The sequence below is a fragment of the Corvus brachyrhynchos genome, unplaced genomic scaffold (genome assembly GCF_000691975.1).
Source record: "Corvus brachyrhynchos isolate BGI_N302 unplaced genomic scaffold, ASM69197v1 scaffold80, whole genome shotgun sequence".
NCBI lineage: Eukaryota > Metazoa > Chordata > Aves > Passeriformes > Corvidae > Corvus > Corvus brachyrhynchos.
The window spans coordinates 8915220-8939003 of record NW_008236769.1 but is presented as its reverse complement, the minus strand read 5'-3'; the positions used below and the strand labels follow the sequence as shown (position 1 = coordinate 8939003).

The 23784-nt window shown below is 39.0% G+C and overlaps 1 protein-coding gene across 6 annotated transcripts in view; it reads right to left on the bottom strand.

Moving 5' to 3' along the window:
- SORCS2 (sortilin related VPS10 domain containing receptor 2) overlaps positions 1–23784 on the bottom strand; it is a 545059-nt gene that overhangs the window by 227422 nt on the left and 293853 nt on the right. For all 6 annotated transcript variants that reach the window (XM_017727682.1, XM_017727678.1, XM_017727679.1 and 3 more), the window contains exon 3: positions 12852–12951. In XM_017727682.1, the coding sequence (XP_017583171.1) occupies positions 12852–12951 (100 nt within the window). The remainder of the gene's footprint in view (positions 1–12851; positions 12952–23784) is intronic.

Sequence of the window (23784 nt, the reverse complement as noted above, 5' to 3'; positions counted from 1 at the left end):
AACTCAGAGTCATAAATATTATGTAAGTCAAAAATTTACCAGCTATCAGAGTAAAAAATGTATAAGTTTCTGGCACTTACCAGGCTATTAAAATGTCAGGGTACTTTCAGAAAAAATAAATTTTGGCCAGATAATGCTGAAGTGTCAATGTTTTCAATGCACACTTGAATTTTGATAAGTCTCCCAAGCCAAATACTAATTTTAATTAGGAGTATTTATTATTTTTATAAGTAAACCTTGACATAATTTTAAAACACTACATTTAAGAGAGTGACAACCTAAACAAAATATTCCACTTTATCTCACTGGTTTTCCTTATCTTAGTTCCACCAACACTTTTCCAAGCTTTTTTATTTTAATTTGGAAGTTAGGATATATTTTTTCATCAGAATTTTTCAGAGTATTGGTAAAAATTTCTGATCTTATCCTAACACAGCCATGTGGTAGTGGTACTTTACATGGTAAATGGTTTATAGTAGATAAGTGTTAATAAAAAGTGAATTCTGTGAATTGTCCAGAAACATAGGGGCAATGTTTTCTAACCAAGTATCTAAAATTAAGGTCCTCGGTGTGAATTCAACTCTCTTCTTCATTTCTGAGTATAATTTTTAAAGATGTAGTTCAAATTGCCTCAAACACTTTAGAAAAGCTTTTAAACTTTCATTATCTTCACAGATCAGCTTTCTACAAATTTAAGAAATTTGGCTCAGGAGTCACATCTTTAGTCTTAGAGATATTTTATCTTAGATAACATCTTAGATCACTATTTTATCAAATTATGTGTATTCACCTGTTTAATCTTAAAAAAAACCAACACAAAGTGTAAAAATCTACTTCGTCTCCTTAAAGCTAATTATGATCTTACCATTGAAAATACGTCCTAAATTTTAGTCTTTGATTCTGGAAATAATAACCATTCTGATTTTTTTTTCATCAAAATATACTTTCATATATTTGACTACTGATATTTAAGGTATTGATAGATCTTCCACAAGCCCAAACTCCCCTGTAAACTGGTGGTAATGCATTCTATTTAATTCATCTAATATTTTGTTGTGATGGAAAAGACTAGTTTTCAAGAATAGTCTTCAAGCTCAGAGACTGGCTTAGATGTGTGGCATATTGTTAAATTTCTCTAATTTCTTTCCCATGCAAGTAATTTACATCTTTCTGTTTCCACATCTGTGAAAGGGAAATCTTATAACCTCTCCAGAATCCCCAAAGTTATTAACAGGAGACACCAAGTCATCCATATGCACATAAAATTCTACAATGTCATGGCAGAGTACAGCCCACAGGTGGTTTTAATATGGTCTTGCAATATACCAAGCAATACTTTAGTACCTCCTGAATGGAATTTTAGTCCAGAAAGGACAGTTTTATAGACTTTGTCAGCCTAAGTCAAGTGAAAAGTTACAGTTGGACCTTGCAATAATATACAGCATGTGAGAGTTTCTGATGAGCCTTTGCTTTGCAATCCCAAAGCACAGCAGAAACCCTGTATCCCTGAGACTTACATAGTGAATATGTAAAAGGAAGAAGCCAAGACCTCCTGCTCCTGTTCTACAGCACTTTGCAGAGCAGAGAAGCATTTCTGAAATCCTCAGTAGCAGCAGGTAAGAGAACCATTGTCTTTGCTGGAGCCCACAGGAAGAACTAAGTGTGAGACACTTATTCTCATGGACAGACTGGAACTTTTAGCGAAACCCCACTAATTTATGCTTGCCAGCACTGCATCCCAAACAAACTGTAAAAGCATTTAAACATAAAGTGATGCAATCTGTAAAAAAATTAGTTCATGGGTATGGCTGAATGAAAAAACCAGGACATATATTAGCACTAAAAAAACTACTCTAGTGCATATAATAAATTGATAAGAGACGTTTGATTATTCCCATGGATCCCAGGCTGATTCCTGTAGTCATAGTTACACTGAAAGCACAACTTTTATGCAACTTGCAGTCGTCCATTTTTGGCACCAAGCTTTACAAGATAAACACCTGCAACCCCTTAGTGCCACCTGATGCACCTCCACCCCAGACCTTTCCACCACATCTCCTTGCCTTCTAGAAAAGAGTGAGAGCATCTTAGTCACACCTGAAAGCCATTTCAAGGGCCAGACTGCTAATTTTGTTTAGAGGACTGAGAATAAAATCATGTATCTGTAACCTGTAGATTCACCAATAGCAACCAAAATCAATCCTGTTCTGTTTGGGGCAAATAGCTGACTTTCCTCATTAAAGTGAGAATACAAGTGTTAGCATCATATTCAAATTATTACCTATGTACTGAACCAGCCATGAATGATAAATGCTAAACAATCTTAAAAAATATAGGAACACATTTATAACAATTATTTTCAGCATGCTGGAAATCTTAAAATGCTGTTAAATATTGCAGGTGTGCAACACAAAAAAATACCTGATAAATGTGCATTTATCTTGAAATGGGTTCATAAAAATACTTAGCACCTATTTAGGGATCAGAGGTGATCTAGAGACTTCAGTATTATGGTCTTAAGTATATAAGCAAGGAAACTAAGCCAGACTAATACTGTACTTTTTGCAATCTGATCTCAAGGTAGGCTGTCAAATCCTGTCACGTCACAGTGTTTTTGCACCAAGCAAATGATATTACAAGGTATGAGGCAATAGGAAGTCAGGCTTCAGGGAGGCTCAGGCTTGCTCAAGGTTATAGAAACTGATGTCAAGTCTCCTGGCTAACAGCTTCCTGATTGAATCATCCTACCACCATTCCTGAAGAGATTTGTTTTATGAATGATAGATAGTTAAGGACGTGTCAGCAGATTTATTATTATCTCAAGAATATTGTGGTTTTTTTAATAGAAACACAGACCATTAGCTACATTCTTCTAAATAATATTTAGTAATTCTTTAGTAATTGTAACCATGAAAGAAAAAGTTCTGATTTGGTCCAGAATCTACTTGTAAGGTGTAGGAGGAAGAAATTCTCAAAAATGAAGGAAAGAAAAGCAGAAAGACACTGTTGGAAAGACATTAGGAGATGGAAGGGCAGAAAGAGGTGATGAAAGGTTTGAAAAAAAATGAAAAAAACAAGTGAAGACACAAACTTAAACAGGCTTGCAGAAGATCCCTCCTCAAAACCAAACCAGCAATATTAAGGAGAATTCACCATTCATTTCATAGCAATCTTTTGCTATGAAGGGATGGCAGCAACCTAGTGCATTACTTCCACAGATGGAAAAAATCTGTCTCTAGCTCAAGCCCCAAAAAGACCACATCAAGAAGGCTTCAGAGGTGGCTTGGTTGAACATAAGAGATTCCAGTTTCCAGGAGGAAGAATCTTTCTCTGACAGAAACACAGAGTGTGAAAAAAACCCACCAAAATTAAAATCCTGTTTTATCTTTGCTTGAATTTTTGCTGACTGTACTCAAACACGTGGGTGCAGACTGTATTAGAACATATTTGCCACACAGGTCCTGCTTTTTCAGTAGAAGATAGCTGCTGCTGCTGCAGGATACTGGGGCTACTGGGAATCAGGACTCAGTTCAGAATTAGAAACAGGCAAGCAAACAGTTACATTCATCCCTTGTAGTAAATGCCACAAAGAGAGCGGAATAAACAAAGTCACTGGAATACCTAATTTCTACAATAATTTAGGAGTCCTGTATAAATGCTTGTGCCATGACAGGCAGAAGTTGACTGGTTTAACATCAGTGTTACTCTTGAGCAGGGGAGCAGCAGTCCCAGGGATTCTCAGGGGGGTGAGCACACTGCCAGCCCTGCAAAATGGCCACGGCAACCAGTTAAACCCTGCTCATTTCCACTGTGCTTCCATGCCAACTCTGGGGAAAAAAGTCCTGCTGCATGTCTCCTACTGAGAGAGCCAGAGAAGCCTGTGTGGTCAGCATGAGCTGCGGTGAAGAAAAGCAGAATTTGACACATCAGTAGATTGCAAAATGCTAGCATAGTGTGAAGCGTGGAAGCTGGGATTCCTCCACCATTCCATCATTGGGGAAATGAGAAGGAAACACACAGGTCTCAGGAGATGCAGAGGATCCATCAGCAGGCATGATGAATATGTTTCAAACACACTACTCCATTATTTTCTTGGGGCTGTCTGAGTATACACCTACTGTATACACTGTCCTTGCAGACTTCCTCAACAGTACTCATCTCTTGTCAAATACAGTTTAGAAGTTTTCATATAATCTCCTTAACATGGACCTACTGGTTAGTTGCTCCTGCCATTAGACTCTGAGCTAAGATGAAAGAGTTCCCAGTTTCCTCCCTTCTGCAACATGGGGAACCTTGATACAGTCTCTTGGCACACTGTGATGTTCAGTAAATAATTAGACAAATGTAATCTCAACATACAGGATAATTGCAATTGATATAAATAACCTAAATTAATCACAAAAACCCTTCATCTTGCCTATGCCAGCTCAACAGAAACCTGACTCTGTTCTATAGATTTACCTGCACCCATTTCAACCAAGCAGACTTGGCAACCAATTAAATACTTATTGAGTACAGTAAGAGGCTTGTTACCAATCCTTTACCATTTCCTCTTTTCAATTATCTTTTCTCTCTTTTATCCTGTTTCCTTTAAAAAGATTCAGCACCACTAATGCAACCACATCTTCCTTTCTGGTTTTATCTGTGGCAGAATTCATGCAGATTGAGTAACTCTCTATTCATTCTTCATATGGACACCTTCTCCTTTGGACACTATCCCATACATTATGATTTGCCTCCTTATTATATGTAATTCTGCAAGTTCCATATTGCATCAGAAAATCTTCCAGGATGATATTCACCTGGAACTGTATAGCCTTAAAAAAAAGATGCGCATGATCCTCATAACTGTTGATTAGAAGACAGTTGTAGCTTTTGCTAGGACACAAGAAATTCTCTGCCATGCTGGAGAAAAGCCTCATCCAGGTCTCATTCAGGTCTAGAGACCTACTGCAGGCAATTGTGGTTGATTAATTGAGCTTTTTTTCCCCCTTAGTTGTTATCTCAAGCAGAGTAGAATTTCAGAAGCACTTTCAGGTCAATGAGCACATGGGCAGACTGGACAAGGGAAACACATGATTTGCCTGGTGTCCTGCACAGCACACACTCCCACCCCCTCTATATTCTTCTCTGGCATATGGCTCAAATTTAGAATTGGGCTTAAGTATAAGAATCTACATTTTAAAATAATGAGCTTTGAAATGACAACCTGGTCTAAATTTTGCAAAATTACCCTTATTTTCAGACACAGAAAAATCAAAATCCCAGATCTTAAACCCCTCCTGGTGTGGAACATTGTGTATTCCCCTTCCCTCTGACCACCCACCCCCTTAGCAGCACACCCTCCCCCAGGTGCTGAGGGCAGCTTCAGACCTGCTTTCTGTGGCATGCTCTTGATTGACTACTCCTATTTCTCCAAGCAATGGCCTCTGCTCATCATAATAGGAAATAAAACCTTGCTGAAAATACGATGCTTGGATTCACTCTCTTCCTAGAATTACTGGGGGGGAAATAGATGTCTCTCAAGTGCAGAATCATATGCACAATGGTCTCTTAACAGTTGCTTGGAGGTCTTTTCCATTTTCACATAAATCTTTTTTATGTTGTACTCCCACAACTAGTCATTTTATTTTTGGCTTCACTACCGTAAACTTAATTTAACATTACGTCTTTTTGGTAGTTGTTGGTCTGCTTTTATGACTAATGAGTTTTAGACAGGACATTCATAAAAACTGAACAAAAGCATCTATAATGAGCATACAGTAAAGACAGCCCTATTTTTCCTCAGAATAATTGTATGCCTGAGCACAGAAGAATGCAAAAGTTGCACATTAGGCTACAAAATCACAGTGGAAGGTTAGTCTCAAAAACTTCAATTGAGATCTCTAAGCACCAAATGAATTCTAGGATGGAATAATAACACAGAATGTCTGTTCAAGCATGCAGCCATCTAGCTCATACACCTTCTACCTTGCTGAGCAATTATCCTACATACTATGAGAAACTTACATGCTGGTCATGGCATTCGACTGTGCACTTGTATTGTTAGTCAAGTTTGTTGGCTTGGCTGGTTTTTGTATGTGGGTAGTTTTCTTTCTTTTTTTTTAATATGAAGTGCAGCTTTTAATGACAGTGTACTTCAGGTGCTGGACTATAGAATACTTATTGATTCCAAGAGAGAAGAATTGACACAAAAAGTTTCAGAGGCAGCTTCAGCTTTAATGGTTCAATGTTTTAGTAGACATGTGTAGGAACCCAGAGTGCCGAGAGGATTTCTCTGCCTGTTTTTAAGGGTTCTTACCCCCCTGAACAACACTGTTTTAGCCTCAAACCTTGGAAAAAATTACCAACAGTCAGACAAGAACTAGAAAATACAGTGGTGTGAATTAAGTGATAGACTACTATGTAAGATTGTCACAGGGTGAAAATTTAGAGGTTTTGGGCTTCTCTTTGTAGTAAAGAAATAAGAGTAAAAAATATTAAAACGGAGGATTGTTGTTGTTCTCTAAACCTTCTTCTCCTTCTACTACTCCATATTCTGCAGTAAAAGTAGTTCGGGATGATTGAATAGAAAATTCTGCAGTTCCTAGTCATATTACTGAATAATTGGTAGGAAAGTGAAAATAATGTACGTTTTTAGTAACCATTGGTTAAATTATCTTTAAAAGGCTGTGTAAATCTTGATAATTAGCTCTCACTCCTGCTTTTCTGTGCTTTATGCTGTACCTGGGTCATGCTAGTGGCTCTGTTCCTCTGACAAGACTTAATAAACAACTATCTGGAAGCATTGAATCTCAAGGAAAAGTCTCGGTTTATCTTTGAAACTCCTTGCAAAGACTTTCAGCAAATTCTCTCCCATCCGGAGGGACTTGATTTTCGGCACAGTACAGTGTCAGACATGCATTCAAAAAGGTATTCAAAGACAAACCTGTCATGATCAACGAGAGCTGGGGATTCCTTTCTAGCTCTGCACATACAAGAATGGGATGCACAGGAAGTGTTTTGATGGAAACAAAACCAAACCAAACCTTTCTCTGTCACACTACGTAGGAAAACACATTCATAATCTAGTGATTAGGAGACAGGGTATTCTCAAATAGAACAGTAACATTCTCCTACCTTCTACTTATTGAAAGGGTGACAAGGAGTTAGAATATGACAATGACATAGGAGTTACACATTTTTTATGGAGTCCTGTTTACATACAAAGTGTGAAACAGCCGTGGTTTCTCAACTATAGCAGAAATCAGTCCAGCTGGAGAGCTGTGGTTCCTACCCTCCATTTAGCCAGTAAATAACTCAAATACTTCTCTAATAGCCAGATCTCAAGCCATTTCTTCATCCACAGCTTTAATTTTCAACAGTTCCACTCTGTTTCTCAAAGCTTTAGCCTATTTTTTTCCACATATACATAGTCACACCCCATCAAATAGCATTCATCAGATCCTCCCCATGTATGTCATAGGTTTGGTGGTGCTGGATGAACCTCTGCTGTGGACTGTGACTCCAGCAAACAGCTCAATGAAAGCTCTGAATGTTTTAACCTATTGAGTTCTAGTTGCATTTAGGAGCTTCCTGGTTGTCAATGAATCAACTGCTCATCAGTTGTGTGTGAACAAAATCTGGGATTTCTGCCCAGGACTGCCTCTCACAGCAATCGACCAACAAGCAAAGTATGGGCAGGGGGAAGACAAAGAGTCAATTATTGGACATATTTCTGGTAGTATTTGGAAAATCTGAAGACAAACTGAACAGCCCTGTACAGAAGTCTTAAGCAAAATGATGCAGTCAGGTCACATTAGTGCTCTGATGGTGCATCACTGGAATAAAACTGAATGGTGACACTGCTTATAAGGAAAGAACACATCATGGTAGAGATCTCAACATACAGACTCATATACTGTAATTTCACAGTGAAACATTTCCTGAAGTAACTACTCATCTTATTGAAAGGAATATTCCTTAGCTGACTACTAGTAAAAGTGTAAGATAATTCTGCTCTCTTTATTTGCAGATGTTCTGGCATGGCCTCTAAGGAAACTGATACTGGAGTAGAATTATTCCTTACAAGTAAATGTAGTCATACTGCATTTTGACAAATTCCACAACCAATTGTTCTGCTCTGAAAGACAAATGTCAAAATGATGTAGGACTGTATTTACCTGTAATCGTTTACAAACGTTGCTCAAGCCAATTTGCATCTTGGGAAATGCTTTATAGCTCTGGAAAATACTCTTTTGCAAAGTGTAATTCATACTCTTTAAATTATCAGGAGTTAAAATAGTGTATAAGAAAGCCTATATCCTTATTACTATCTTAAGTGGACTGCCTTGTTTGACAAGCAAGGATACATGTTTGTCACCTTGCCTTTTAGTTTGGAAAAAACATGCTGCTATTGGTTATTGTGACAGCTGGGAAATGTAAGTGTTCAACCAATTTAACTAATAAGTTCATGTATGCACAACCAACATTTATTTTCTCTTAATATCAAAAGCCTGAATATAAACTGCTTAGCTGCCTGTTTTCCAAAAGCATATAAACAGAAGGATGGATGCACCAATTGCATTAGTATGAATTAAAATTAAAATATGCACTGAATGTCAGGGAAAAAAATCAGTGTGTTCATTCAACTCCTCCCCAGCAACACGACATACAGTCAAATATGTGATTTCTATATCCAACAGTATATATGCCCTAAAAAATGTTAAATATTTTATTGATAACTTAGCTTAGTGAAACTGAGTCCTGCTAAATTTTTCTTCTGTAGAAAGAATTTACTTTGTTCACCAGTGTTCAGATTGACGCTATGGAAACCCTAATCCCATACTCTATAATAAACATGCACATCACACTTCCAAGTCACAATTAAAATGCTGGCTTGGAAAACAGGGAACTCAAAGCAAATTATTTCCTGCACATGGTATGTGACTGGTTTCCTACAAAATTTGATGCTATCGGCATGTGTTAATTACTGAAAAGGAGATAATTGCAAAAATTCTGTTGTTTAAAGTGAAAGGACATCCCTTATCACTGCACAACACTTCAAGGCTGCATAGGGAAAGGCTACTTTATGACACAGATCAATGAAAAAGTGCTTCAAATGGAGAAGTTAGCATCAGAGAGCTTACATAGCAGGACCCCCCTTCACTATTCTGCAGATTTCCAAAACCGTATCAGTGTCTTTAGTTGCTGGTTTATACTACACTAAAACCAGACAGAACACAAAGCAGATATGACTGCATCCTTAGGAAGCGTGAACTCTCAATTAGAGTGTGACCTTGCCTATTACTCTGCTGTTTCATAGCATTTAGGGTGATGATCTATGATCCTATGTGGTCATTTGCAGGTAGGTGAAAATGTTTCCTGCTTGTGCAGCTGGCTGAGTGCAATTCAGCTCCGACTCACAAACAATACAACCATGGTTCACACCTCTGTCCCATGACTTCATCAGAAAGGTTTATTCAGAGCAACCAACAAAGCCCTCCAAAGCTCTACCCTCAGAGATTTGCCATCATTTCTTGTCAAAACTGGGTTTCATACCTTGAATCCTGTGGTAACTGCAACAACACAATTTCTGCATTAGAGTTCTGCTGCCTTCAGCCAGAAAAAGACACAGAGTGAATTTACCTCAACTGTCAAAAGATTGTGTAGACATGACCTTGATACAACTCCTTCCCGATTCTTAACTTAGGCCTACGAACACTACTCAACACAACTTGTTCATAGAAGGCTAAGAGAGAAATGGAATGTGCCACTTTTTAAATTAATGTAATGTGTTTTCTAAATGATTTCCATACTCCCTCAAGCTAATTCAGTCCCCAACATTCTTATATTTTATCTTATAATTTTGTGGGGGTTTTATGTAATCCCTTTTCCATATAGCACTATGTGAAAAGAATGCTGTTGTACTTTTTGCATCTGCTAATGCACTTCTTCATCAAATACATTATTTTCAATACATCTTAAAAAAATGCAAACTAGAATAATTCACTGAAAATCTAAGCCACTCCAGGAGCTGGTATACCAGAAGCTATGAACCGTAAAAATTATGTCAGCCTAAGAACTAGACTGGAGCCTTCTAGCAGATATTTCATTTAATTGCATTTCAAAACAACAAACAAATAATCACCCACTTCATGTGTGTTTCTTGACCTGAGAGAGCTCTAGTCACACCACCCAAATCAAAGAAGGCAAAGGTTGGGACTGGGAGACTGAAGAACTTGCCATGGTAGGAGGAGAACAGGTTTGAGACCCTCTAAGGAACCTGAAGGTACACAAGACCATGGGACTTGCTGAGAGAAATCCACAGGCCCTGAGTGAACTGGCAGATGAAGTGAGCCAATGGCAGTGTGGTACTTAATTGCCAGCGGGGGTTAAACCATGACCCATCTCTTTTTATGTCTTTGTAGGAAGCCACAGTTTGATTCTGTTCAGACCCACAATACTCAGTCAGTTACAGAGACCTCCACAAGATTATTCATCCTTATTCTCATAAGAACAAAGAACTATGATTTTAACAGTATGAGCTGCCTGGAGATACCCACATTGTAGAGGGAGAGAGCTTGACCAGATACCTAAATTCTACAGAACTTAAATCAGGTGTAGTTTATGCTCTGATGACACTGAGGTGGGAATGATGAGCTTTAAATGTGCAGTATCTGTTCTTCCACAGATAAGGACTACAATGGCTAAATGAAATGTAAGCATAGAACACTTTTTAATATGCAAAGTATTAAAAATCCCCATAAATGTCTTTTATCTTTGCTTTCATGTATTTTCCCAGTCACTAAATGCTAAGTGGTAGCATAGAAATACTTATGCTTTAAATTTAAAGTGCATGCTCAGTTCCAGTACACACAGTCAGCACTCCAGATTCCATTTTCAGCACATTTTAAAAGATGTGAAGTGGATGAAGAAAACCCACGCTGTAATGATCTGAAGTCTGGTAACATCAAGAACAAGTGAAACCCTGAGACTGCTGTTCAGCTCAGAAAAAGGAGTCAGAGTTCTAAATATTCTATTCCACCCTAGTGCAACCATGCTGAAATAGACAGGGAGTCGAGTCCCTCCATCATCCTAAATGACCTGTGTGAGATCAACTTTGTCTTAGTCTTAGTCCCCTAATCAAAGGTCCAGCACCTAAAATTTCCCATTACAACAGACAAAGTTCTTACAACATGCAGACTGCCCTCCTACCTTCCTCATGTAACTGCAAAACTTCCAAGATGAGTCTGAAGCCGTTGGCTAAAGCATGCAACCCCACTGTTTTCTCATTTTTGTACCACATATGCATGTATGTATATTTGCCTGTATTAATATACCTCCCTTTGGCATCATTACAGGCCCTAGAAATCCTTTCTGCTCTGCTCTTTTTGTTGCTTATATACTAATAAACAACATCTATATAGAAGCAAATATCCACATAAACCCAGCATATTTATATTGACTCAAAGGGACTTTCTGTATCATGTAGATTTCAATATGATATTAGTTTATAAAGCAGGGTTTGCATCTCTAAGAACTTCAACTTGTGAAATTCAGCAGAACACACTAGTGTGTTGTTCAGGCTTGAAATTTAGCAGTGATATTACTGCTGTTTATTTTGTTACACAACTGGCACAACCACTTATCATTGAACCTCTGTGCTTGGGCATGCTTTAATATTGTAGCTGATTGAGCTGGGAAAGATCCTCCATGGGGTTCTCATCCACCTCACCCTTCTAACTTCTATTCCAGAAACTGAGATGGGTAAAGATTTTTAGTTTTATTCTTTTGGACTTGAGACCACCAGTAGATTATATATCTGAGATACACAATCTGAAGAAACTTTGTTCTCGTTGGCAGCTCCACTTCAAGAAACAAAAATATAATTTCTGGTTTTGCAGCAGATTAAAAATATATTACCAAACTCAAACACAGCATGGCTTGGGAACAAAAACTCCAGGGACAATTTCAAGAGAAACACAATATGTACTTAATCATTGAGGCAGCCTCGCTGAGTTCCACTGATTTTTGATTAAGCAAAACAGACAAACACAACAAACATTGCTTTTCCCATCAGTGGCCTCTACCTGAAATCAGTGTTTCTGTATTACACTGGAGTTAAAAGGCCCTTATCAAGAGAAAATTTGTATTTCATGAAAGACCTACTGTGCTTGTGTTTCACATTGTACTTCACAATTCTTGCCATTTAAATCACAGGCACTTTGAAGACATAGAAAGGCTGTTACTGTGGTTTTTTCTCATAATCATTCTTCCTGTTGCTTCTAATATAACATCCATTGTAAATACACTCAGTGGGTCAATTTTGCTCTCACTTAAAAGTCCACTTAATCTTTGCAGGTTCCAGGAAAAGCATTTTGTTTTGGTAATGATGCAGGAACATTTCTTAAGAAAGCTTCAAGAAAAGGAGTTTTTAAATTTATTTAATTAAGGTTTTACACAGGATAAACATCATTATCAATGACAGCCTGCCCAATCCCTATACTTTGTATTAAGGAACATGCAAAGAACCTTGTGCATAAAGGATGAAGAGGTTGAATGTTAGTCCCAGACTCTGTTGGGATGTGTGAAAACCTACAGAATTTCCTTTTTCATTTGCATGGGAAACACTATGAAACCTTGATTTCCAGGAATCAGTAACCTCATAAGCTTTCAGTGTCCATCAAGTACTTTTTTATCTTGGTATTACTCAGGAACAGTAAATATCCCACTTCTGTATGTCACAAATGCACCAAACGTGATCTTCACCACTGTGAAAACCAGTTCCTATATTTTGAAAACCTGTAAAACACACTTCACATAGTTGCAGAATCTCACCTGCACTACAAAAATGGTTTTTTGCCACATACCTTCTTTTTGTTGGTGGAACAAATGTAGAAATTGTCAATAACAGTGGCAATCCCAGGCTGTAGATTCAACTTTGTGTATAATGTTCCAAAATCTGAAGACCTGAAAGAAATCAAACATCTGTAAGTGCTCTCTTCTAAAGGCTTCAGCATTGAAACTCTGCAAAGAAACCCCATTCTGTGCACCAACTGTCCATTTTCAATGCTTCTCTGCCATCCTTTTGTTCTTTTCAGTGCTCCTTTTCTACTAAAAGAAACCCACCACTATTAAGAAAACTATTCCAGGTTTTGAAAAAGACCTGGATACTTCTGTCTGTACTTTGCAGTTCTCTGCAGTGCTAGTTTATTTTTTCTGTGCAGTGACAGAAGCTTGACATGTACACCTTTCCTTCACCACCCACAAGGTGGAAAAAAAGAGCTATGAAGAGCACGGGCTCATTGGCAAGTACTAACAGCACCTCCTCAGCTAAGCAGAAAAAGAAGAGTTCACTTCAGAGCTTGCTGTTGCATAAGAGAAGAATTTGGCCTGAGATCTGGAAGACTCTCATTAGACCTCTAGCAGAATTAGTACTTGGTAAACTTATCCCATCCACTCCTCCATCTCTTTTTCAGAGGACCACTAAATTTTGAATTAATAAAACAAAAGTCAGTACTTGGCCATCAGCATATCACACACACATCTCCACAAGTATTTCAAATGTGGGCACTCTGCACAGCTTCTTCCGTATTTCTGAAAAGCCAGCAGTGAAAAATGGCATCTGTGCTTTGCAGTTGTACTGCCAATGTCAATTATAAAAAGAACAGACAAGTAAAATGTTAAGATAAAGTTAGTTAGTGAAATTCAAAACAAGTGACATCCAAATTTAAATCTCTTTAGATGAAACCTTGCTTGTTCTATTTAGGATCAAATTGTACCTTACGCTCTCTCCATATTTACAGTTATTCATTTTGCATTTGGAAAGGGACTCAGACACATCTAAGGCACTTGCCCCTTCTTCACCAAGAAGCACTCCCTAGGACAGAGAGTTGGTGTGAGGACTTCCACTCAATACACCCTTTTCTCTCCTTGGAATAACAAACATGGCTGAAGGTACCCTGCCCAGGAACTCTTCATCATTCAAACAACTGGGAGTATTCAAAAGCTCCCACGTCTAAGAGAACCAAGACAAGACCCGGTCCCTCCCAGTGTGACACTGCACTGCCTGTGCAGTGATTTCCACCCTACAGCCCCTTTCTACTATGTTTACTGCTCCCCAGCAGGCTCTGCTACCTCACGCTCCTCACCCACGGCAGTCACTGCTGAAGTTTGTAGGAGCATGACTGAGTACAATGAGAGAGAAAAGTGAAAAACCAAATCCCTGGTGGAGTGTGTATATGTTGAGAGGTAGTCACTGCCTGAGGTCTCCTCCAAGCCATGTGAGGCAGGTTAGTCCCTGAGGGGCTGGTGCCCACAGGAGGCTGCCATGAGCATCCCACCTATGTCCCAGTGCCACCCAGAATGTCACTGAAGTTGGAGGGCATGTTGTATGAATCTAGAGGTGGCTCCTGTGCCTTCACCAATCCAGATTTCCACAAGATACAGGAACTTTCAGCTGCTGTCATGGAGCAGCTTTCTACGTCTTTGGCATCACCAAGCATAGTGGGCAGACAATGATATGCCTGGAACAGGTCCTAAGGTATACCAAGTAAAGAAAGGTTCATGTTTACCTTGTTCTTCGTTCTCCACCAGTTATAAAACCCAACTGGTCATAAGACTATGACACACAGATCATACTCACAGCCTAAAGTTGAGAGTTTAACCATTTTATAGTGTTATCTGAATAGATTTGATCCGGGTTTTTTCCCCCCACAATATTGCTTTGCCTGCAGATATACAGCAATGCATTAGAGAATAAACAGAATCATAGCAATACAATCTTGACAAATAAAAATGTAGATATCAAACACATACAACTGCAGTGTACTGGGTGTTCAGCACAGAACCAATTAAAATTCCAAGGGGTATAGTATGGACAGTGCTAAACCTAATTTGCCAGCGGTACTTGACAGAAAAGAAATTAAAGCAAAGACTTAAAATACCAACTTCAGCCAGATGTACTGAAATCATGCAGATCAAGTATGTATGATGGAAACATAACCTAGTCTATTCTCTTTGAGGGAAGAATATCAGGTCAGTGGCTAGCCCAGTAAAAACATCCTGAAATAATTCTCTGAACCTTAAAGATAATTAAATTTACTTTGAAGAGGCAGTTCCAGGATTAATACAATAGGACCACTGGAGAGTGACACTGTGCGGGACACTGTGGCAACTCTGTCAAGGTGTGAAGAGAGTACAGGCAGGAAGCCCAAAAAAGATAAGTAAGTTCCAAGATAGAAAGTTCCAGTCCAAAACTTTCCCTTCTAATTCCCATGACTTATAAAAAGTACTGCAAAAAAAGAATGAGGTTTTAACATAAAGAGTGCACTAAGATAACTATGGTATTTTCAGACAAATGTAATAAAACTATGCAGTCAAAAATCTTTCTTTTTGTTTTTTTCTGGTAAAAATTAGCAATCTCAAGAGAAAAAAAAATCCAATTCCAGCCTGAGAAAATAGGCTACTGTATCTCCTGAAAAGTACACCATGCCTGAGCAGGAAGACCATGATTGGATGAAGATCTGTGGATCTATGGAGAAATCTATTCAGACTTCCAAATCTTTTTTGCTATAGCCCACATGTGAGAGAGACCAGGAATGTCAGCTATTCTTTGAGACATTCACCCACAAGAGGACATAGTTCAATGACATCATTCAAGGGGAGATCATTCAAGGGGAGCACTGTACAAAATAATTGGTTTTCCAAATCTACTATAATCCAGAGAAAACAGGTCACCCTGACTTTTTCACTTAAGATACAACTTCCAAGTTCCTGACCCTGCATATATAAAGAACTAACATTTTGTAGCATGCAGCTAGAACAGAAAACTCTGTAGCTGCACTACTGAGCTACAGACAGGGTTGGGGAGGATGAATTCTAGGATCCCAGTGCATGCCTATTTCAATATATTACCAAATGTACTTCGTACAAATTAAGGAGAGGAGTAGCCCTTTATGATTTTCCAGTCTTAATGAGTTTTTTTTTTGTTTGTTTGGTTGTTTTTTTGTTTTTTTTTTTTTTGTTTTGTTTTTTTTTTTTGTTAGGAACCAAACTCATGCTGTGTCAAGAGTGTTAAGAAGATGGAAAAACCCCACATGAGTCATCTGTTTTTACCAGGAGAAACATATCCTCTTTCCTCCCTAAAAAATCATGAAAAGATATTTCAAATTATAATAGAAAGAGGATACACATGTACCTAATAAGAAAACTTCCTCCTGTAGCATGGTTTATTTGCAGTGGCAGCACAACAGCAGAACTCCATAAAGCAGTGCAAGAAGCGTACAGACTGCCTTTGTAAAGACGGGCCTGACCTGCAGTTCTAAGTGATCTGGACACAGTTAATTAGAATTCTGGCTTTTTGTGAGACATTGCAGGGCATACAGCAAGCTACAAACAGGCTGCTTCCTGCTGCAGTGTACCCACCTGTGTGTTACAGGCTACAGATTACATGGATGTTTCTTCATGGCACAAAATTCAATGAAGGGTACATAGGAAACACATCTTCCAGTACTCAGGTGCTAGAATCACTGGATGGTGGAACAACATGATTATTCACGTAGTGATGCAGACATCACACAATGTGAGTCTGACAGAGCTTGTGCCTGGGTAAGAGCTTCTTTGGAAGTGTGTACTTCTGCTGAAATATGTGAAATACGTGCTAGTCTTCTTTTTTATTTTGTGTGTGTGTGTGTGTGTTTATGGAAAAACCAATTGTCACTGTAAGAACAGCACGTTCAGATAACAGTCCTCAAAATCATACAATGGTATTACAGCACAGACATAATCATGACTTTTTAGCTTAATACTGTGAGCCCCAAAAAATAGTTGGGAAAACTTCCAAGTGGTAGAGAAATGTACCCTGATGAAATAAAACTCCCAAAGCCCCTAAGCTCTGTGTAAATTTGGGTGTCACCCCCAAAAATGTAACTTTTTCATATTTGACCTAAAATAAATCTAACAAAATTTGGAACTGTACCTAAACACTGGATGTGGACATGTTCCAACAGAAATCTTGAGAAATGAGAAGAAATTTAGGAGATACCAAAAGAGACATTAACCAAATGTTTGCCTGTCTGAACTTCACTATCATTATACAGCTCTCCCCAGTGACTCACACCTATGATCCAATATTGCTCATTGTTAGTTGTTTTTCCAGGTTATATTTAAAAGTAGATACTTAAAAATATGTAAGAAATATTTAAATGAATATAGTAGAATGTTAATGAAGATTCTTAGAGATGAAAATTGCATTCCTAAGTCAAATGTAATACTCAAAGAACACATCAACTGCAAAAAAAAAATGCTTCTTTTCCTTTTTCTTTTAAATGAATTGAAGAGACACACTAGAAAGAGAATGGTTAGAACACTACACACATGTTCATCAGGTTTCCTCTACTGTTTCTTCTTGAAGACTAACTCAAGCTCCATTCTAGTCAAATGAGCCATATTGTACAAGCTCCATTAACTTAAAATCCTGGAAGACAACAATGAAGAGATTTCAAATGACTAATGGATTACTTAACTGGTGAAACAAAAAAAAAAAGTCTTTGAAAGGAAAAATACAAAAGATCTGTTGATTTAGATCATTGTTGGGAAAAAAGATTCAATTGAGATGCACGTTAGAGAATCAAGGAAGAGTGGATCTGTACATAAAACTCACTCAACTGCTTCCCACTTCATTTTCTCCAGACTATTGCAAATGTTGTTTTCACGCCTTCCCCTTCTTTCAGTCAGCAGAACAGTCTAAGATTTACAGCATGAACTTTAAAATTCAGGAGAAATTTAATTTTAGGTTCTTGCTCTATCACAGACTTACACCTAACAGGAGGATTTCCCTTGTACTCTGGTCCCTCACCTGAATAATAGAGACAACACTGTCAACCATATCTCAAATGTCTGTAAGGAAAATAGATATCTACAGCAGAGTGTTGAAGAACTGGCTGGTGGAGTATCTAAAACAGATACACCAGAAGTTCCAACGATAAATACCAGGACAAACCCACTATAAGGGAAGAAACCAGAGAAACATCATTAAAGAAGTGGAAAACTAACTTCTTCACTTAAACAGCACAGAAGACTTGAAGGGCTTTTACGTGTCTAATAGGGAAATTGCAGAGATTTTGGTTAACCTCATAAAATCCTTTCAAACAGAACCAAAAACTGTCGCTGCTGGGATTACTGCAACAAGTATATTTCAAACCAGGAGTCCCGTGGAAACGAAGTATATATGGACAGATTCGTGGTAGATGTTTCAGAGATGTTTATTTCTCCAGCCTCATGGCCGGGGCTCAGCTCAGGAACTCTGCAGTCACGGGACCTGAGGGTCCTTGGCCACCCCGGGGAACCCAAACCAACCAATGGGAAACAAAGGTGACCAGGGGCAGGCAAACCCCGTGTCTGTGCCCTCAGGGCCCCTCTCCCAGGGCTCCATGGCAGGGGGGGGAGACCCCAACAAAAAACCTCCAAAACCCCAAAGCCTTTCTTCAAAGTACAAACACATTGTAACACTGGATTCCAACACCCAACTCATATATTGAGGAATTTATGCAGATTAAAGTGTCTTCAAAGGCTGTAGAAGAGTAGGACTCCTAGCAAGCCAATTAACACCCAGGAATCCAATTAACAGATCACTAATTGGCTATCAGCTTTGCTGGAGAACTTTCTAGAAACATCTTTCTCTCTGTTTTCCAGAAAATTGAACCTTTTGGAAACTACACATTTTTTCTCCCAAAATCAAAAATACAGAAACGCTTCCTCCTTAATCCAGTTTTACACTAAAGAAGTGATGGTGCAGGCAAGAGGTAGCATATAAATATTTTAGCAACTTCATAATTAGGCAATAGAGGGTGTGCTAGTTCAAAAACAGCCTAGTCTTTGGTGGGCAGGAGAAACCTGCTTGAAGTTTCTACTATGACTGGCACAGAGCCAATTGCTGAAGGCTCTGACAATGGGCAGGTTACTAGCCCAAATAGAGAAGTTGCTAACGCCTCTGTGATGACATATTTAAGAAAGGAAAAACTGTGGGAAGCTCTCTTTTCTTCTCCAGAGGTGTGGTGAGGTGGCCACTGGGGCCCATCCTGGCAGGGGCTGCTGGGGACTGCACAGCTGGGGCCTTCCCGAGGCCGGGACCATGTGGCCGGGGCCTTCCCAAGGCCTGAACCGTGCGGCCGGGGCCGCCTGTGCGGTGCCAGCAGAGACCGTGTGGCCAGCAACGAAAACACGGCAAACAATTCCCCAGTATGGAGCCCTGACAACATCAACGTTTTCAATGCAGTGAAGCTCTATAAGAATTTTCAATCAATGGAACTTGAGAACAAATGAACCTACAGACACTTTCTTCCGAGTCAGAGAAAAGGGAAAAGTGAGGACATGTGAAGAGAACCAACACGGCACCACCGAGGTCAGTGAAAAGGAGAGGGAAGAAGTGCTCCAAGTACTGGAGCTGAGATTCTTTTGCAAGCTGTGGTGAGGACTATGATACAACAGACTGTTTCCCTGTAATTCATAAGTGCACGGGGGGGTGGGGAGATCCATGCGCAGCCCATGAGGAACAGTGCTCATGCTGGATCGCGTGGATGCTAAAAAGCTGTGACCTGGTGAGGAACTCGAGCAGAGAAAGAGGATCCTTGCTCCCAGAGATAGAGAACCCTTGCTTCCAGACGAGAACAGCTTATCCTTAAAAGACTAAACCCCACAATCGAAAATGACCCACTCTGGACAGTTGTGGGAAGACTGCTTGGCCTGTGGGAGGGAGTCATGTTACAGCAGGTTTGGGCGGGACTGCTGTATGCGAAAGTTGAAACCATGGTGGAAAAGTCTGCAGAGAACTATCTGCCACGGGAAGGATCCCACAGCACAGCAGAAGAAAGAAACTTTTTTTCCTTAAGTGTACTGAAGAAAGATTTTTAAGAAGTGAAAGACTAACCAAAACCCCATGGTTTTGTCTCCTTGTGTGATTGGTGGAAAGAGGGAGGGACTGGAAGGAAAGGTGCTCTAAAGGTTTATTTCAGTTCTCATTACCCTTTTTATTTTTAATTCTATTAATAATAAGTTTTCTTTATATTGTTTAAGTTTTGAACTGTTTTGCCTTGAAATGTTTTTTCCCCTAATCTTTATCTCAACTCATGAAGTTTTTGTGTTAATTTTCCCTCCTCTGCTCAGCTATAGCAGAGGAAAACAAGTAGACAGATTTTCATGGGTGCCTGGCAATTAGCCAGTGTCAAACCCCAACAGAGGGTTTACCTTCTTTTCCCAAAAACACTACAGAGATGAACATGTCCCATTTTCACTTATCAGTCTGTTATTGCTATCATATATCGGCCACATATATGATAGCATAGATATTTTTAAGAGCTCTTGTTAATCCCAACTGCCTTTTTAGCTGAAGTGACCTGTTCTGTAATGCTCTGCTGTCTACAGGACTGGTGCAACTTTGTTTTTATACAGTTATAGAGACTCCTTCCAATATTTACAGGTATTAATGTCCATATATATTTGATTGAAATTGCTGACCTAAAAAAGTCCACAGGAAAAAAATAAAATGAAGCCAAAAACCTGCATTTGTATTGAGTGAAGACTCAAGGAGGTTCATCAGCCACATATTCTAGAATTGGGCTTTTATTCAAAGCATTAAACATATCCAATTCAGCTGGCCACAGTGAGAGAGAAAACCAGTCCTCTGTAGCCAATAAAAAAGCCGGGATTACCATGCCAGGTGACTTCAAGGAGTCAGATCTCTCCTCAGGAGCTGTGGCTGCTAATGTCACAGTGACGAAGACATGACCTTATTTTGCAATGCTCACAGCCCGGTCCCCCGACACTACCAAGCCAGACAGGGACCCAGACTGGCATGCCAGGCTACAATCTTCTACCCTGATGTTGCAATTCCCTTTGAAGAAAGTGTTTTGAAGTCCACGTTTTCCAGGAACTGTCCTGTCTGAGAGCTGTCTGGGCCCAATGCTTTGCACAGTACAGCAACCATTCACATTTTCTTATGAGAGAACATGTAAGGTGATAAACAGAGCTGTTTGTACAGATGGGGGTGTTACTTGATGGAGATATGTGAATTATATAATACATACTTATGCACTGTATCATTTTTTTCCCTTCTTAGTATCTTCTGTCATGCATTTATTGAGTACTGGTTTTGGTTAATTACTTAGTCTGCACAATGAACACACACACATGCTCAAACTCCAACAGTTAGCAGCATTATGTCTTTAGTATTTACTATATATCTTTCTGTGCTGTATTTAAATATGCCTAGTTTGCATAATCTCGCTGTATACCATCACAGTTATCTTTTGCAGCCCTTCATTAGTCCTTCAATATACCATAAACATCCTGCTCATTAGCTTATAATCACTCTGCTTATCAGTTACATTTTCAACCTCCTCATTACATTGCTGCACAGCTCCAACAATTAGCCTTTATATTCTGCAGGCTGACAAAACATCACATTAGCTTCTATTAGCTGCAGCCATCTCCTTTCCTCTCAGAAACTGTTAGTTTAGGTTAGACACCTATTCTGAAACTACTGCCTTGGTGCATTAATTCCATCACCAACACACAGCACTTGCTGACCGAACGTCTTGGAAGGTACAGCCTGTAGCCACGCTTGCAGTACACAGCTACTAGTGATGAATCCACTCAACCATGAAACGAGCAGTGTCACAGTGACAAGGCAGACAAGACACCACCAGGAACACAGGGTTATGTCTTACTTTTGCAAGAAAGTAAAAGCGCTGGGTTATTTCTTCCTTCTTAGCTTTGCAGCCATGGAAGAGCTGGGGCATGCACTGGATCATGCTGCCCTCAAAGGACACAGGGGCACCTTAAGGTGCCTGAGGGCAAATTTAAAATTTCCCACAATGATTCAACACAGCCATTTTTTCCTGTTAAAAACAAAATTCTTTAAATTATTCACAGTCAAATTAAAGATTTAGAAGTCTTGCTTTTGGATCATTTCACTAATGCTGTTTACAATCCCTTCCCACAAACAGTTCTGGTGACCTACACGAGGGAGTAAAAAACAAGAATGAAATTGTCGGAAACAGGGAAAGATCAATTTCTTACCACGCTTTCTTCATTGAATTCAACATATTGTGTAACTAACAGTTAGTATGCAAGCGTTTATCCCAAGAAACAACCCTGTGTAGATTTAGTTTCAGCAGCTGCAAATGCAGCACTGCATTAGTAGGTCTCAGCAAGGAATGGAGTGTATCGTGGAGTATTTGGGAGGTTTGCCATTGAGAGACTTAACTATTTAATTAACTATTCAATTACTACCTACAAAACAAATTAATACTTCCTATGTAATACTAACTTCCTTTCACCTATTTAGACAACCACCTTTGGAAAAAAGGTTGGGTTTAGTTTTGGTGGAGTTGTTTTTGTTTGGGCTTTTTTTTAGCTTAGGAAAAAGAAGTCTGTTGCTAAAATGCAATTTTCCAAAATTATGCTTACTAACTATATTGCCAGAAGTGGAAACACACATATATCACTTCCAGTATGATTTCTCTTTTATGAGTGTTCTGAGGGGAAATGAGTAATTACAAAGGAATTATTTCTTATCTCACATACTTGTGTTCTTTGGGGAAAGGAGATGGTTCAAGAATATTTTCTTGAGGTTTTCAAGGAACATTAAAATTTTCCACCATGGAAAAATGCTAGGCATTTCCCATAGCCCAGGCTTTTTATTTAAACCACTAAACACAGCTGAAATATTTCTGAAACAACTTTATTCTCAGTCAGGCAGCTTCTTGGAAGGCAAGAAACATGTTGGGATATACGAGAGAATTTGGCCTTGTGCTTTCTGACCAGAACAGCAAATTTCTTGTAATCACTGGAAAGAACTGGTTGGAATGGAAACATTTACAAAATTTAAAAAGAACTGATAATAATTTAATAAATTGAATGTGCACATTCATATTCAATTATCTCTTCCTCTAGCAATGGGCTCTGCCAACTATTACAGTCTTCTACTCACTCTTCTGTAAGCAGAACTCTTCTTTTACTCCAATTGTAGCAGTTTTAGCTTTTGCTGCTGAAGTGCTGACCTCCATTTTATGATTGCTGTGGAGGACGTGAGAGGGAAAATGAACTATATGGCTAGGTTGTAGCACTTTATAAAAAGGTAAATGAAGTCAATGTTTCGTCAGTAATTTGACTGTGATATTCTGCACCTGAAGCCAAATGCTTGGCAAAACTAAGAGAGTAACTGAACATTTTTAAAAAGAAAAAAATCCTGAACAATAAGTATATACAGAAAAATAGACTCTGGAAATGTATTAGAGACCCACTGCTGCCTGTTGTGAGTTTTTTGGCATGCTTCTCTGAAACTGCAAGTACACATCCAGGATGGAGGCTGGGCAGTGCTTAGATGCTGTTCAAGTTCATCCAAGATATCAGTTCCCATGTCTCCAGTATCAAAGGAGTGATTATTTCAAGTTACTACAATTGCATCAGGAACAAAACCTTTACAAGGAATTTTAAAGTATTATTTTGGATTCCTCTCCTTCAAAAAAAGTTCACAGTCCATGTCAAAACCATCATCTGCCTCGCCCATGTCTGCCCATGAACGAGGTTGCCATGATGTGTCTGAATCATGAAAAATTCAGATGGTTAAACAAAATCAGGTTTTCCTAACAGCATTTAAAATCACTGAGTGTCTGTGCTGCCTGAGCTGGCAGCATGCAGAACACAATGGGAAGCCTGCAGGTAGGAATGGGAGGAGGCACATCTCAGGATGCTGCAGCAACCAGGGACAAGGGGGAATTCAGATACTCACAACCACTTCAG